The 17,253-nt window shown below is 46.2% G+C and overlaps 1 protein-coding gene across 1 annotated transcript in view; it reads right to left on the bottom strand.

Annotated features, from left to right (window-relative positions):
• Positions 1-17,247, bottom strand: part of tiparp (TCDD-inducible poly(ADP-ribose) polymerase) — a 35,164-nt gene extending 17,917 nt beyond the window's left edge. The window contains 3 exon segments of the mRNA XM_078410105.1: positions 14,863-15,115; positions 15,118-15,810; positions 17,228-17,247. Of these exon segments, the coding sequence (XP_078266231.1) occupies positions 14,863-15,115; positions 15,118-15,784 (920 nt within the window). The 5' untranslated portion in view covers positions 15,785-15,810; positions 17,228-17,247.
• Between the last annotated feature and the right edge of the window lie 6 nt (positions 17,248-17,253).

The following is a 17,253-nucleotide window of genomic DNA, read 5'->3' as shown; positions in this document are numbered from 1 at the left end:
TTCAGGTCTGTAGAGGCAACAAATTAATCTTGCACTAATCGTCTCAAGGGCTTGTTCAGTTATGGCAAGGAAATTGCCACTGTCCAAAACAACAGGCACAAACGTTACTGTGGAACAGAAGGCAGGCTGACGTAAAAAATGTGTTTTTGGTTTTAAACAAAATCCCCTTTACTACTTCATTTCCTTGTTGATCACCTCTGTACTTCCGGGCAGGTGCGCACCAAATGTTACCTGAAATGTGAACTGCTTCTGGCACGCTGTTCCATTAAAACCTGGGCACGTGATCAGCTGCATATATTGCATAGGCACATGTTCCTTTACACCGAAGATAGACACAAGATACTGGAGTAACTCAGCGAACCAGGCAGCATCTCTGGAGAGAAGTCTTCAGACTGAAGAAGGGTCTTGACCCAAAACATCACCCATTCCTTCTCTTCTTACATGCTGCCTGTCCCACTGAGTTACTCCAACATTTTGGGTCTATCTTTAGCTGCATAAATTCCCCTGTAACAAGCCTACTTGGACTTGAATAATTTTCAAATGTGTTTTTTTCCCTCCTTCCCTGGAATAAAATGCTACGTGCTTCAGCAATACACAAGTATCTCTTCTCTCATTTGACAATAGTGGCAAATTGCTGAGGAGATATAGTGCTTTTTTCAGCCGAGGAGAAACAGAAAGATTCTGGGGAGAAATATTTCACAAAATCACATCTATCACTGGGCAAAGTAATTAGAAATAAGAAACCTATGTAGTTTTCCCCTCTGTAAATCAAGATGCTAAGCAGATCTATAGCACTTCCATCAGCTTCACAGCTAAAATAATCAACATAAAGTGCTGGAGGAACTCAGTGGGTCAGGCAGCATCTGTGGAGGGATTGGACAGATAATGTTTCAGGCTGGGACCCTGATGCAAAATGAAAAGTAAAATAGGAGACGTTAGATGTGAAGTCTGTTTGTGCCAGAGTAAATTCAAGCATTGTTTTAAAAAAAGTTGAGAAGTTTGAAGAAAAAGAACATGAAGATTGCAAGGACTGCAGGCTTATTTGCAAGACTAACACAGTACTGGTTGAGCAGAATTCTCAGACAAGGTTATTCATGCCTGTTTAATGAACTTTACCTAACCACCAAACACTCCCTAAAGAGACAACGCCTCTAACTGCAATTATGAAAATAGGTGAAAGTTCACTTGTGCGTGTAAAGACTTGAAAGTTTGTAATATTTTTCATACCACAGTCATCCATATCATCACAAGACTATAGATTTTAACATTTGATATTGCATTCTTCTTAAAGGCAAGTGAGTGCTAAGAGTTGTTTCCAAATAATGCTGCAAAATGCTACAGTAATCGTTAGATCAGAGTGCATATTTGCTGCCGAATTGTTTGTGGTCAAAAAAATTAATCAATCTTGTCTGCTTCTCAAAGCTGTAGCTATAAAACGGGTGCATATGATCAGATACAAGAAACCCACTCTAAACTTTGCAGGAAGGAACTGCAGATGCTGGTTTACACCGAAGATAGACACAAAATACTGGAGTAACTCATCGGATCAGGCAGCATCTCTGGGGTAAAGGAATAGGTGACGTTTTGGGTGGAGATGTCTCAAGAAGGCTGATGATTTTTCCATCAAAATCAAAACAATTAAGAAGTGTCTCCACCCAAAAGGTTTCCTATTTCTTTTCTCCACTGGTGCTGCCTGACCCGCCGATTTACTCCAGCTTTTTGTGTCTATCTCCACTCTAAACTTTGTTCCCTTTTCTTCGACAATCATTAAGCGAGTTATAATGTTCAGCCCTATCGTACAATGATATGCTGAGAAACACAAGGGCAAATATGGTCGACTATCGACTGATAGCAGGCCCAACTAACTGCTGACTTTTACTGCAACTTGTCCCGATCACTTTTAGTTTAAACCCTTGTACGAAAAGCCAGGCTTGTTGACGATAAAGAAAATGTGCATGGAATTAGGTCTGACTTTACGACACATCACAAAAGCAGAGTACTTAAGTACTTAAACCTGGCTTCAGGCATCTCCAACAGATTTAGCAATCCACAGAAGGAAGATAGTGCATAGTTGTCCAAGGTACAATGTTCCCTGAATAGGTTAATAAAGACATTCGATGCAATGAGTCACAATGTTCTATTCATCAGCTAGCATAAAATATTTTACCGCAGTCTGGGCAATGATAGTGTTGTCAGAGGGAATCTAACAAAGGGATTGGGTAAAAATTATTATTGTTTCCCTGTTCTAAACATTATCCAGCGAGTCTCAAGAAACAGTTTGTATATGCCGGCTGTTCCTGTTCGATATATTCAATATATTTGGGAGGCACAGTATCGTAGTTGATAGAACAGCTGCCTCACAGCTCCAGAGTCCCAGCTTCAATGCTGAGCTTGGGTGCTTTCTGTGAGGAGTTTGCACGTTCTCCTTGTGTTACCTCCGGGCACTCTGGTTTCCTCCCACATCCCAAAGATGTGCGGATTTGTAGGTTAATTTAAAATTGCCCTTATGTGTAGGGTGTGGATGAGAAAGTCACCGTCCCGTCCCGTCCCCCATTTTACTTTTATAGGTTCATAAGTGATAGTAGCAGAATTAGGCCATTTGGCCCTTCAAGTCTACTCCGCCATTCAATCATGGCTGATCGATCTCTCCCTCCTAACCCCATTCTCCTGCCTTTTCCCCACAACCCCCGACACCTGTACTAATCAATAATCTATCCAGCTCTGCCTTAAAAAATATCCATTGACGGCCTCCACCGCCTTCTGAGGCAAAGAATTCCACAGATTCACTACCCTCTGACTAAATAAATTCCTCCTCATCTCCTTCCTAAAGGAATGTCCTTTAATTCTGAGGCTGTGACCTCTAGTCCTAGACCCTCCTACTAGTGGAAACATCTTCCCCACATCCACTCTATCTAAGCCTTTCGCTATTCGGTAAGTTTTAAAAAGGTCCCCCCTTGTCCTTTTACACTCCAGTGAGTACAGGCCCAGTTCTGTCAAACATTGGGATGTAGAGGAGGTTTGCCAGGATGCTGCCTGGATTAGAGTCTGAAGGGGTGTTCCGATCTGAAACGTCACCTATTGATTTTCTCCAGAGATGATGCTTGACCCACTGAGTTACTCCAGCATTCTGTCTCTATCACAAAATCTAAAATTGGCTCTTCTGAGATAATACACTTAAAATGGATTTTTTTCAAAATTCTCACAGATCAATGGAACTCTAATTTCAGCAGTTTATTGCTTCTTTCTGATTTTGTCTCAAGGTTACTTCTGTTCCTATGAGAAGCAATTGGAACTTTAATGAGCCCGTGTTGTCAGCTGTGTCTAACCAAACAAATCCTGTTTACACAACCATTTGGCCTTTGTGACATTGTCAGACTGGTGACATCACCATCACATACACTCACACAGTTACCACTTCAATGGTTTAAAGATGCACAAACGTACATTTCACAAAAATGCTTGTGGACAATTTCACAAGTAGAAAGTTTAGTTTAGTTTACAGATACAGCATGGAAACAGGCCCTTCGGCCCACCGGGTCCGCGCCGCCCAGCGATCCCCGCACATTAACACTATCTTACACCCACGAGGGACAACTTTTACATTTTTTTACATTTATAGCAAACCAATTAACCTACAAACCTGTACGTTTTTGGAGTGTGGGAGGAAACCGAAGATCTCGGAGAAAACCCACGCAGGTCACGGGGAGAACGTACAAACTCCGTACAGACGGTGCCCGTAGTCGGGATCGAACCCGGGTCTCCGGCGCTGCATTTGCTGTAAGGCAGCAACTCTACCGCTGCGCCACCGTGCCGCACAAAACAGTGTCGAATATAATCTCATAGCAAAACAGTCTGAAGACACTGGGATTGCAAAACCTATACCTCTTGCCCAATGGGAACAGTAGAAGTGTGAAAACGCACACCTCCAGATTCAGGGACAGTTTCTTCCCAGTTGGTATCAGGCAACTGAACCACCGTACCACAACCAGAGAGCAGTGCTGAACTACTATCTATCTCATTGGTGACCCTGGGATTATCTTTGATTGGGCTTTACTGGCTTTATCTTGTACTAAACGTTATCCACGTGAACCTCGGTACACGTGACAATAAACTAAAAGTGAACTAAAACTGAATTGAACTGTTCAACAGGCAAGTCTTGTTCATGGGGCAGCTCCTTCAAAGGAGGATGTTAAACACACATCATTGTTATGGTAACAGCTCAACCTGGTCCCGATTGTGCAGATCTTCATCTCGACAAATGACAAGACAATTTTGTATGACGCGATTTTGTGCTTTGGTTAGAAGGTTGCAGGCTCTAGCCTCAAAGCAAAATTTGAATTTATAGCATTCATACAGCACATAACCAGGTCCTTGGGCCTTCCAAATATCCATGCCAACCATTGCCAGCACTTGGTTGGTAGTCTTCTATGCTTCGGTGATTAAAGTACTCTTTTAGATACTACTTGTTGTGAGAGCACCTGTCAGTATTTGGCAGCACGGTGGTGCAACGGGTAGAGCTGCTGCCTCACAGCACCAGAGACCGATGGGTTCAATCCTGACCTCTGGTGCTGTCTGTGTGGAGTTTACACGCTCTTCCTATGACTGCATGGGTTTCCTCCGGGTACTCCACTTTCCTCCCACATCCCAAAGATGAGTGGGTTTGTAGGTTAATTGGCCTCTGCAAATTGTCCCTAGTGTGTAGGGAATGGGAATAAAAGCATGCAGGTACAGCAGGCAGTGAGGAAAGCCAATGGAATGTTGGCCTTCATAACAAGAGGAGTTGAGTATAGGAGCAAAGAGGTCCTTCTGCAGTTGTACAGGGCCCTGGTGAGACCGCACCTGGAGTACTGTGTGCAGTTTGGGTCTCCAAATTTGAGGAAGGATATTCTTGCTATTGAGGGCGTGCAGCGTAGGTTTACTAGGTTAATTCCCGGAATGGCGGGACTGTCATATGTTGAAAGACTGGAGCGACTAGGCTTGTATACACTGGAATTTAGAAGGATGAGAGGGGATCTTATCGAAACGTACAAGATTATTAAGCGGTTGGACACGTTAGAGGCAGGAAACATGTTCCCAATGTTGGGGGAGTCCAGAACAAGGGGCCACAGTTTAAGAATAAGGGGTAGGCCATTTAGAACGGAGATGAGGAAAAACTTTTTCAGTCAGAGAGTTGTGAATCTGTGGAATTCTCTGCCTCAGAAGGCAGTGGAGGCCAATTCTCTGAATGCATTCAAGAGAGAGCTAGATAGAGCTCTTAAGGATAGCGGAGTCAGGGGGTATGGGGAGAAGGCAGGAACGGGGTACTGATTGAGAATGATCAGCCATGATCACATTGAATGGCGTTGCTGGCTCGAAGGGCCGAATGGCCTCCTCCTGCACCTATTGTCTATTGAGTGAGAAAGTGGGACCACATAGAATTAGTGAGTGTGGGTGATTGATGGTCAGCATGGACTTGGTGGATTGAAGGCCCTGTTTCCATGCTGTATCAACAAACTAAACAAAACATGCACTCAGGCAACATGTTCCACATTCCAACCACTCTCTGGGTGAAAATAATTGTCGGTGGTCAGCACAGACCCAGCGGGCCGAAGGTCTTGAAGGATCTGTTACTGTATCTTTCAAGTCAGTTCAATACTCCATCCCCTTTCCATAAAAGATTCCGAAGCAAGTGGTCTCAAGGAAGGGATGCTCTTTCGGATGAGACAATAAAATAGCATCTGAAGACGGGTCCCGACCCGAAACATCCTCCACAGATGCTGCTTGACCTGCTGAATTCCTCCAGTACTATGCGTATTGCTTTGAATAAAATGGCTCTGTTTGTTTTTTGCAACAGGTACATAATCCCAATGTTTGTTCCACTGCACTTCAATAACTAACTGGTCACAGTTGGGGATTATTTGTCCTCCAAAGGCTGCCATGTTGCCGTTGAAATTCCAATACTAAAACAGAAAAGCTCTTCCTCTCAAATACTCTTTGGAAAGGGTTCAAGGAGGAGCAGAAGGGTGATTTCCAGTTTTAAGAACTCCTAGTAATAACAAACTGAAACGATGTCATTTTGATTGACAAAGTGCTGGAGTAATCCAGCAGGACAGGCAGCATCTCTGAGGAAGAAAGGTGGGTGAGGTTTCGGATCATTTCAGTTCAGTTTAGTTAACTCTCATGTGTACCGAGGTACAGTGAAAAGCTTTTGTTGCGTGCTCTCAAGTACAAAGAAAGACAATATATGATTACAATCGAGCCACCACATTGTACAGATACATAAGGGAATAATGTTTAGTGCAAGGTAAAGCCAGCAAAGTCCGATCAAAGATAGTCCGAGGGTCGGGAGGGACCCTTCTTCAGTATTTTGGAGATGTGCAAACATAGGATGGATTTCTTGGCACACGACAAAAAGGTAACGGTGCTCAAACAGTTTTTAAAAAAAGCAAAGTTCAACTTTGATTTATTCTTAAATCAGAAGTGGGAAATATTAGTTAGGGTTGGGGCATTTTAAGCAAGTAAAAAGCATTGGAAAGTAGTGGGCAGTGCAGGAGGTACGGAGGTAGTTCTAGGATGGGTGAAAGGAAAGATCTGTGTTAGGATGGAAAGCAGGAGAGATAAAATAACATAATGTAAGGCAAAGGTATCAGAGGAAGCACAAGAGCAGCTTTTGCCAGTTGTTTATGTCCATAAGTAATAGGAGCAGAATGAGGCCATTCGACCCATCGTCTACTCCACCATTCAATCATGGCTGATCTATCTGTCCCTCTCAACCCCATTCTCCTGCCTTCTCCCCATAACCCCCGACACCTGGACTAATCAAGAATCTTTCTATCGGCACCTTAAAAATATCCATTGACTTGGTCTCTATAACTGCCTGTCACAATAAATTCCACAGATTCACCACCCTCTGACTATTCTGTGCTTGCTCACAAATCATTAAAGGGAATGCAATGGAGCATTGAACTGAATTGAAAGATACAGCAGGGAAACAGGCCCTTGGGGCTGCCAAGTCCCTGCCCACCATCACCCACCCTCTCCAGATTGACTGACGAGTGGATCAGGGAGGCCTGGAGGGACAGATCCCCATGGATTGCTGAAGAAATAAGGGGAATGATTATATTTGCTGGCGGCATTACGTGTCTCAATCAAGCGATTGTGTCTGGGGTCTGGAGAGTGAAAAGTGAGAATAAGGGATATGGGGACTTGGTTGTGGAGAAGTACAGGAACTGGGATTGGTACAATTAAGGGCCCATCCACCCAGTGGAAAGGAATCCTTGTTTGAATAAACATTGATATGTTAGCAGCGCTGGTATGGGCGGCAGAGCTAATGGAAAGGGGAATGAAGAAGTGGCAGAACCAGTTAGGACGTTTACAGGAAGTGGAGTGGGAGCAAACGTAATCAAGGTCATTGTGGGAACTAATGGGCTGGTAAAGAATATTAATTAGCAGCCCAGACCAAGAAATAGGGGGTGGAGAATTCAAGGAAGGAAAGAGTAGATGTGAATCAGACAACTGTGGAGGTCAAGTCATTGGGTATTTTCAAGTGGAGAATGACAGATTCTTGATTAGTATTGCTGTCAAAGGTTTGGTGGGGGGGGGGGGGGAGAATGGGCTTGAGAGGGGAAAGATAGATCATCCATGATTGAATGGTGGAGTAATGGACTAAATGGCCTAATCGTACTCCGATGACTTATGAACTGTGAAGTTGAAGAAGGGAAGGAAATTCTGGAAGCCATTGACCAAATTGACATGTTAGAAGCACTGGGATGTAAGGAAGCAGAATTAATTGGATGGGGAATGAGGAAATGGGACAATCATTTAGGACCTTTACAGGAAGTGGAGAGAGAGCCAGCAGTCCAGGTCAATAATGCAAGGTTTGGGTGAGAGACGGAAGTGGCACTGTCATATTTGCCAATCAACTGGGGAAAGAGTTGAGGGGATCCAAGTCAGACTTGAACAAAGAGTTCCACACATCCTGCATACAGGTAAATATAACGGCAGCCCATGTGTTTCCATAGTAATCATTTTCATTCAAAGGAAATGATTAGGTTGAAAGGAGAGTTTATTCAATGTGGGAACGTTTGGCTAGGTAGAGTACCAGGAGAAGCATCATACCGACCTGTGTTCCAGCAGGCAGCTGAAGGGATCCAGGTTGGTGGTGGCCAGGCCAGAGGGATTAGATATCCATCACAAAATGACCAGAGCAACTAGCAGCAAACTTGCGGTGAGCGGCACAGTGGTGCAGCTGGTGGAGCTGCTGCCTCACAGCGCCAGAGACCCAGGTTCCATCCTGCCCACAGGGGCAGCCTGTGTGGAGTTTGCATGCTCTTCCTGTGACACCGCGTGGTTCCTCCGGGCGCTCCGGTTTCCTCACACGTCTCCAAGACGTGTGAGTTTAGTAGGCTAATCAGCCTTTTGTAAAATTGCCCCTGGTGGATAGGGAATGGATGAAAAAGGGGGATAGAAACATAGAAAATAGGTGCAGGAGTGGGCCATTCAGCCCTTCGAGCCTGCACCGCCATTCAATATGATCATGGCTGATCATCCAACTCAGTAACCTGTACCTGCCTTCTCTCCATACCCCCTGATCCCTTTAGCCACAAGGGCCACATCTAACTCATGACACAGAACGCATGTGAACGGGCGATTGATTTTGGTGGGCCAAAGGGCCTGTTTCCACGCTGTATCTCCAAACTAACCCAAACTAAAAGACTCGTGGATATATCTGGGAAGGCATTTGATGAGAGAAAGAAATATTAAGATAGAAATAAATCAGTTCCATGAGTAATCACTTAAGAATTGGGTGGAGTCTACCCTCTGGCATCTTGTTCTACACTTCAGCACATTCACCTCTTGGCACTCCCTAGGTAAGGACAGGAGTGATACTGCTTTCTCATTTCACTTGCCAAGGCCCACACATTTCTTTCAAGTGAAACAGCTAGCATCTTGAGTTTGTGCTGATTTAGACACGGCATTCACTACTACCGAGGGCCAGAGGCCAAATATAGGCAGCATCATGATATGTTTCGCAAACTCCATGCCCACGGATGACTCTGTGCCTCTGATCGCCTCTCAAGTTAATCCCCACCATCCCATCTCATCCTGTCCCAACAAAGTTGAATGAAATGTACGTCCTCTCTGTGACCCCATGGGTTTTCTCCAGTACAGGTTTGTAGGTTAATTGGCTTTGGTGAAATTGTAAATTGTCCCTTGTGCTAATGTGCGAGGATCGCTGGTCGGCACAGACTTGGCGGGCCAAAGGGCCCGTTTCCGCACTGTATCTCCAAAGTCTAAAGTCTTAAGTAATAAAACATATTTTTATTAACACTCCACAATCTATTAGATTGAATGTTACTTTTAGGTTCACAAAACCATCTTTTAAATAAAAATAGTAGTCTCTGGTGTTTGTCATCTACACCATCTTGTGTTACTTTACTTGTCCTATGAGCATTGACTTCTCCCACTTTAGATAGTTCCTCTGTCCCTCTCTTCCCCTCCCCCTTCCCAGATCTCCCTCTATCTTCCTGTCTCCACCTATATCCTTCCTTTGTCCCCCCCCCCTCTGACATCAGTCGGAAGAAGGGTCTCGACCCAAAACGTCACCCATTCCTTCTCTCCTGAGATGCTGCCTGACCTGCCGAGTTACTCCAGCATTTTGTGAATAAATGTCCTACGAGTACAGTCATCTCTTACATCCATTCTGTTTTTCCACCCTATCAGGTACTCCATTCCTCATTTGAGAATGTAAACATCACAGGTCAGGGGATGGATCACGATGCCTGTGCCAAACACGATGCCCACTTAGACTAGTCGAAGCTCCATTGCCCTCCATATTCATGTGTTTTATCTAAAAGTTTCTTACACACCACTATCGCTATCTGCTTCCACCACCACCCCTGGTATTGCGTTCCAGGGACTCACCACTCCTGCCCAGCACATATCCTTTGACCTTATATTTATACCCTATAGCATTTAACATGACCACCCTTGGAAAAATAAGTTCTGACTGTCTCCTTCATCTATGCCTCTCATAAGTGTATATACATATTTGAAGTCTCCCTCAACCTGATGCTCCAGAGAACACAATCCAGGTGTGTCCAACCTCGCTGATACCCTCTAATCATTCTGGTAAACCTGTCCCCTCTCCAGAGCCTCCATATCCTTCCTGTTATGGAGTGACCAGAACTGCAAGCAATACTCCAAATGTAGCACAACCAAGGGTCTGTAAAGTCGTGCCATGACTTCCTGATTCTTACACTCAATGCTCCAAATGTGGCACAACCAAGGGTCTGTAAAGTCGTGCCATGACTTCCTGATTCTTACACTCAATGCTCCAAATGTGGCACAACCAAGGGTCTGTAAAGTCGTGCCATGACTTCCTGATTCTTACACTCAATGCTCCAAATGTGGCACAACCAAGGGTCTGTAAAGTCGTGCCATGACTTCCTGATTCTTACACTCAATACTCCAAATGATGAAGGTAAGCTTAACGTATGCCTTCTTTACCATCTTTCTACTTCTGTCACTACTTTCAGAGAGCTGTAGACTCTGACCCGAAGATCCCTCTGAACCCCAATGCTGTTTAGTAGCGGCGCCAATGTTCTTAACTTCTCTGTTAAACTGACACACAAGCCGCATTTCTCCACCTACTGATACTGTCCAGACTGCTGAGCACTGCCAGAACTTTATGCTTTATTTCCATTTCCATCGGAAGTATTTCCTTTCTGAAGTTAACGGGTTCAATTCATTGACTCGGGAAGACAAGGATGCTGACATTCAAATCATTGCCATGTCAGTTCGGGATCTGGGTTACATTTGATTTTTAAAGAGCATTAAACCACGGAATGAGCTGTTGACTAAAGTAGAGAATGCTAGGTCTTTGCATACACCTGAAAGAGCAAAATTAGTTCATGGACTGACCAAGAAAACATCCCACAAAAGAAGTGTAGGAAAATAACTGCAGATGCTGGTACAAATCAAAGGTATTTATTCACAAAATGCTGGAGTAACTCAGCAGGTCAGGCAGCATCTAGGAGAGGGAATGGGTGACGTTTCGGGTCGAGACCTTTCTTCAGACTGAGCGACGTTTCAGGTCTCGACCCAGTCTGAAGAAGGGTCTCGACCCAAAACGTCACCTCTCTGCTAGATGCTGCCTGACCTGCTGAGTTACTCCAGCATTTTGTGATTCCTACAAAAGTGTCAGGTAATATTAGTATCGAGAGAGTATCGAGAGACCATATTAGTATGGTCAGTGTGGTCTCCTGAAATTAGATTTGACTGAGAAAGCACTGGTGAGGTATTTTTTCATGCTCTACCTCCCCATCCCATTAATTGGGAAATGTTTGTTACGTTTCTCTCTAGAGATTTACCTAGTTGTCACTGAATTGGTAGTGGTGGGGTGATTTTACAGTAAGTGACCTGTTGATCAACTAAGTGCTCTTTTCCTGCCTAATTTTTCAATGTCTGTAAAAATGTATTATGCAAAGTGCTTTAAGGACGTCTGAAAGCAGAACTCAATCTGATTGATGGGTCTACATCAGTACTGCAGCCATGATGCAAGATTTCTGCAACCATTATTTATTGCAATGTATTCATTTATTTGCTTCATATTTACCTACGCAGTTTTCAGTGAAACTGTGAAACAAATGCAGATATGCGATTTCCTTGAAGTCGTTCAGAACCACTCCCATGTTCCTTATAATGCCCCTGACGTATTAAGTAACCTGCACTACTCTAATGAGGTAGTTAGGTAGATCGGTGCAATTGGAATGATTGGAGGCTCGTTCCACAATGACTCTGAAGACACAAACAGGTGGGATTTGTACACAAACAGTGGAGATGTTTATACCATTCTCAATCAGAAATACGGGTGGAATATTTGCACACAATTTCCCTTTTATGTTAAAGCAATACAGTTTTCCAGCAAACACATCGAATGGAAGAAAGCAACCTTCGTCCAAATCAATCAGGTGTTTACGTGACATCGAAATGTTATTAATAATGCTTCTACTTTCGAGAAAACGACTGCAAACAAAGACACGTCCTTGTGTATAAGCAAAGCACCCAACATCAGCAACACAAATACTGCATTTTTCCTGTGACTGATCACAACGTTCGTTAGATAGGCACAAAGTGCTGGAGTGCACCAGCACAGTGTGTCTATCTTCGGTTTAAACCAGCATTTGCAGTTCCTTCCTACATAACTTTCTTTAGCATTGGATGGAGATTAGAGTCTGACAACTTCTACGTTTAGAAAGACAGTTTATAATCCTTCATATTTTACCTCACACGCCAAATTCTCCAACGACAAGCAACACCATGAAAATGAATCTTAAGCACCCCCCACCCCAACAAGCTCTTACACACCAATTCATTAAATGTCAGTCAAAAACATTACTGGAACAAAATAATCTTGACATGGTAGCAACTGCGTTAGAAGCACAGCACTCCCTGCAGTGTAGATCACAGCAACACTAGACTAACCAGCATATGAAAATCACCATATAAGCAGAGCTCATTTTTAATTGAAACCAATTGATAATTTGTATGTCACCTGAAACTCTCTGAAGAATGATTGCAAATGCATTTGCTATTATTCTACTTGGAAGATACCCATTCTGAAATGTGTGTTATATCTACTATTGATATGAAAAAATACATACTGCGGGTGTTATTTTCTACATAAACACATGTGGCCAGATTGGGTTGTTTCCTCTCTGTCAGGGCATGAGAAAAGTTCAAATAATTGAAAACTTTTGCAACTTTTAGTTCCTAATTTACAACTTGCAAATGAAATATAATGGTCCATTAAAATTTAAAGTTAAAGTGTTGGCATTGCAATCACAAAATGAGCACCGGCATAAAAATACCAATTCAACGTCTTAATCCAAAGGGACCTGGTTATCAATAAGCATCTCTGAACACTGTGTTATAGAATTTTATATGCTTGTGTACCACAACATTGTGAAATCGGCTACTGATAAATCAAAGTTGTAGAAAATGGATCAGCATGTACACTGGCACATGTTATGCATTACAAATAATTGTGATATTTCAGAAGAAAGGGGAGAGGGGCGTGGATATCAAATCCAGATTCTGTCTGTGCCTCTAATGGTCGGAGTAGCACAAAGTCAATGATGTGTTTATGTAAACCGAAACCCAACTTTGACCTCTTTCAAGGAAGACTGAAATGATGTGCATTCTCTAGTGCCCTCAAACGTCATTGCAAACACCCAGTTACAAACAAGGCATGATTTATAAACAAGGTTCAAAGAGGAATGGTATGTGCTGGTGCTGTATTGACAGCTATGTCAGCCAGCACATTACATTCTCCAGTTTCAAATGTGGAATGTACCGCTGTTTTTTTTTTACATACCATCACTTTTAAGCCAATTTTCTACAATAGTGAAGAGTGCATTTTGTTTTCATGTTGTTCATGAATGTCAGAACCATGTCTTTCAGTCAGATATACACACCAATACTCGTCCCCGTTAAGCAGACATGTCTGATCAGTGAGAATCAGTTGACCACTATAGTTTTGACTCGATCGTTCTGCGAGCAAGCTGCTGATCGAGCGATTTCCTTGCATCCAAACAGACTTTCACTAAAGCCAAGCTGACCGCAAATGATTAATAGCATTAACCAAAGAGCATGGCAACCATGCAAGTGATGTGCAGCATCAACTTGTTTACAACTATTTTGGCTGGGCGTTGCATGCTGTTATCTGCATCTTGTCACTATGGGAACACAACATCACAACGGAACCAAGCTTCTGTGAACTGAAAATCCAACATTCAAACCAGCATCTCACCTGCATCAACGTGTCAAGGGATTATGATACGGCTGTGCTCAAAGATGTTGCTATTTGCACAGTCGCGAAACGACCAGAACATAGAACAGTACAGCACAGGAACAGACTCTTAGGCCCATTATGTCTGTGCTGAATATGATGTCTGTGCAGAATATGATGCCAAGACTAAGTCTTATCTGCCTGCACATAATCCATTCCTCCTCCATAGCCAAGTGCCTATCCAAAAGTCTGTTAAATGCCACTATCATACCTGCCTCCACCATCTGGGCACTCACCACTATGACAAATGTACCCTGCATCTCCTTTAAACTTTCCCCCTCTTACCTTAAAGCTATGCCCACTAGTACTTGATATTTCTGTCCTTGTGAAAAAGTTCTGACTGTCTACCCTATCTATGCCTCTCATAATTTTATATATTTCCATCTCCACAACCTCATGCTTCTAGAGAAAACAAGCCATGTCAGTTCAACCTCTCCTTGTAGCTATTTGCCCTCTAATCCAGGCACAAGACATTGGAGCAGAATTAGGCCATTCTGCCATTCATTCATGGCTGACCTACTTTTCCCTCTCAAACCCATTCTCCTGCCTTCTCCCCATAACTTTTGACACCTTTACTAATCGAGAATCTATCAATCTCTACTTTTAAAAACACCCACTGACTTGGCCTCCACAACCTTCTGTGGCAATGAATTCCACAGGTTCACCATCTTCTGGCTAAAGTCCTGGCAACATCCTCATAAATATTCCCCTGCACTCTTTCCAGCGTTATGATCAGGCGAACTCAACTGGAGGAACTTTTATTTGAAGGCAGGCAGCTTAAGGTAGACAACAGGTGCAGGAGGAGGCCATTCGGCCCTTCGAGCCAGCACCACCATTCTATGTGATCATGGCTGATCATTCTCAATCAGTACCCCGTTCCTGCCTTCTCCCCATACCCCCTGACTCCGCTATCCTTAAGAGCTCTATCTAGCTCTCTCTTGAATGCATTCTTGAAGGTAGCACAGAAGCATTATTAAGGAAACTTGCCAAAATGGAAAACAAAATTAAGATCAATCCTGCCTGTTACTCACTGATATTGGAGTTTGACTTGGTCGTTGTCTGGATTGCAATAGAGTCTTTCCAAATGTTCCTGCGCCTCATCTGGCACGGCTTGCCAGGCCTGAGTTATAATGTTTCTCAGCTGCCACTGATAAGGCAGCACCGTGTGGTGTCTTGGACAGTCATTTCCATAAGCACAAATTCCCTGCAGAAATTCTTCACATGTCTCTATCCCGTCATCCTGATGAGTGTGATACTGTAACTGTGTCAGGAGGTTAAAGACAGGTCGATGGATGCCTCCTCGCTCTCGTTCTGGAAGATGCCCGTGTTCACACCTTTGCCGCCCTGCAGCAGGTCTGGGCTTTGATACAAAGTGCCAGTGTTGACCAAGCAGCCGGCCGGGGCAGGGCTGGGGGTGGGGGTGGGATGTGTGGGGCTGTGGAAGCTGGAGGCGGTGGAGATGACTGGTGGAGATGCAGAGTGGGTGGGGAAGGGGCATGGGAAGGGGTGGTCAGCGGGGGCTCCAGGCTGGGGGGCAGCAGGAGGAGACTTGTTCATCTGCTCCACGCTGCCCACAGCTGGGATGAGGGCGGACAAGTCACTGCCCGGCTTGGAGTCCTCGCCCGACTCGCTCTTCAAAGGTTCAAACAGTGGCCGGGCCACGAACACGTCTCCGGGCAACTTGTCCGAGCGCAGGAGGCTGGTGAGGAGTAGACCCAGGGCTCGTAGGTTCCGCGCCTCCAGCTGCCGCTGGGCCACCTTCCTCTTGTGGAAAGGGTTGAGTAGCGGCACTTTGCTGCTGTTGTTGTTGTTGGCTGTCGGCTCAGCGGTGAAGGGTGGGCTGCCCGAGAGACCCAGCATCGCCCCCGACCCGGCACGACCACCAGATGGGCTGCCCGAGAGACCCAGCATCGCCCCGGACACGGCACGGCCACCAGACACACTCTTGTCCATCCCAGTGTTAGTGTCAGCGTAGCGACCTGCAACACAACGTACAGTGTCAGAGAACCTGCTCCCACTCCCCTAACACTGCCCCAGTCCCCTACACTGTCCCAGTCCCCTACACTGTCCCAGTCCCCTACACTGTCCCAGTCCCCTACACTGTCCAGTCCCCTACACTGCCCCACTCCCCTACACTGCCCCAGTCCCCTACACTGCCCCAGTCCCCCCAGTCCCCTACACTGCCCCAGTCCCTACACTGCCCCAGTCCCCCAGTCCCCTACACTGCCCCACTCCCCTACACTGCCCCAGTCCCCTACACTGCCCCAGTCCCCTACACTGCCCCAGTCCCCTACACTGCCCAGTCCCCAGTCCCCCTACACTGCCCCAGTCCCCTACACTGTCCCAGTCCCTACACTGCCCCAGTCCCCCACTCCCCCTGTCCCTACACTGCCCCAGTCCCCCACACTGTCCCAGTCCCCCTACACTGTCCCAGTCCCCTACACTGTCCCAGTCCCCTACACTGCCCCAGTCCCCTACACTGCCCCAGTCCCCTACACTGCCCTCCCCCAGACTGCCCAGTCCCTACACTGCCCCAGGTCCCCCAGTCCCCTACACTGCCCCAGCCCCCTCCCCAGTCCCCTACACTGCCCCAGTCCCCCACACTGCCCCAGTCCCCTACACTGCCCCAGTCCCCCACACTGCCCAGTCCCCACACTGCCCCCAGTCCCCTACACTGCCCCAGTCCCCTACACTGCCCCCAGTCCGCCCCAGTCCCCTACACTGCCCAGTCCCCCACACTGCCCCCAGTCCCCCACACTGCCCCAGTCCCCTACACTGCCCCAGTCCCCCACACTGCCCCAGTCCCCTACACTGCCCCAGTCCCCCAGACTGCCCCAGTCCCCTACACTGTCCCAGTCCCCCAGACTGTCCCAGTCCCCTACACTGCCCCAGTCCCCTACACTGCCCCAGTCCCCTACACTGCCCCAGTCCCCCCACACTGCCCCAGTCCCCTACACTGTCCCAGTCCCCTACACTGCCCCAGTCCCCTACACTGCCCCACTCCCCCACCCCCTACTCCTACTCCCCAGCGACCTGCAACACAGCACAGAGCGGGCCAGCGCCAGCGGACTTGCTCCCTCCTCCACTCGACTGTCAAAGTGCAGCGTGCTCCCAGCTCCCAGTCTCCACCATCCCCCCACTCCCAGCTTCCACCATCCCCCCACTCCCACTCCCCACCATCCCCCCACTCCCAGCTCCCAGTCTCCACCATCCCCCCACTCCCACTATCCCCCCACTCCCACTCCCACTCCCCACCATCCCCCCACTCCCACTCCCACTATCCCCCCACTCCCACTCCCACTCCCCACCATCCCCCCACTCCCACTCCCACTCCCCACCATCCCCCCACTCCCAGCTCCCAGCGATGTTCCGGGTAATTAATCCCCAGTCTCCTACGTGCAGAATGGATGTTTGCAGCAGCG

The sequence above is a fragment of the Rhinoraja longicauda genome, chromosome 13, assembly GCF_053455715.1.
Source record: "Rhinoraja longicauda isolate Sanriku21f chromosome 13, sRhiLon1.1, whole genome shotgun sequence".
NCBI lineage: Eukaryota > Metazoa > Chordata > Chondrichthyes > Rajiformes > Arhynchobatidae > Rhinoraja > Rhinoraja longicauda.
The sequence above is the reverse complement of the archived record's forward strand: the minus strand, read 5'-3'. Positions and strand labels throughout refer to the sequence as shown.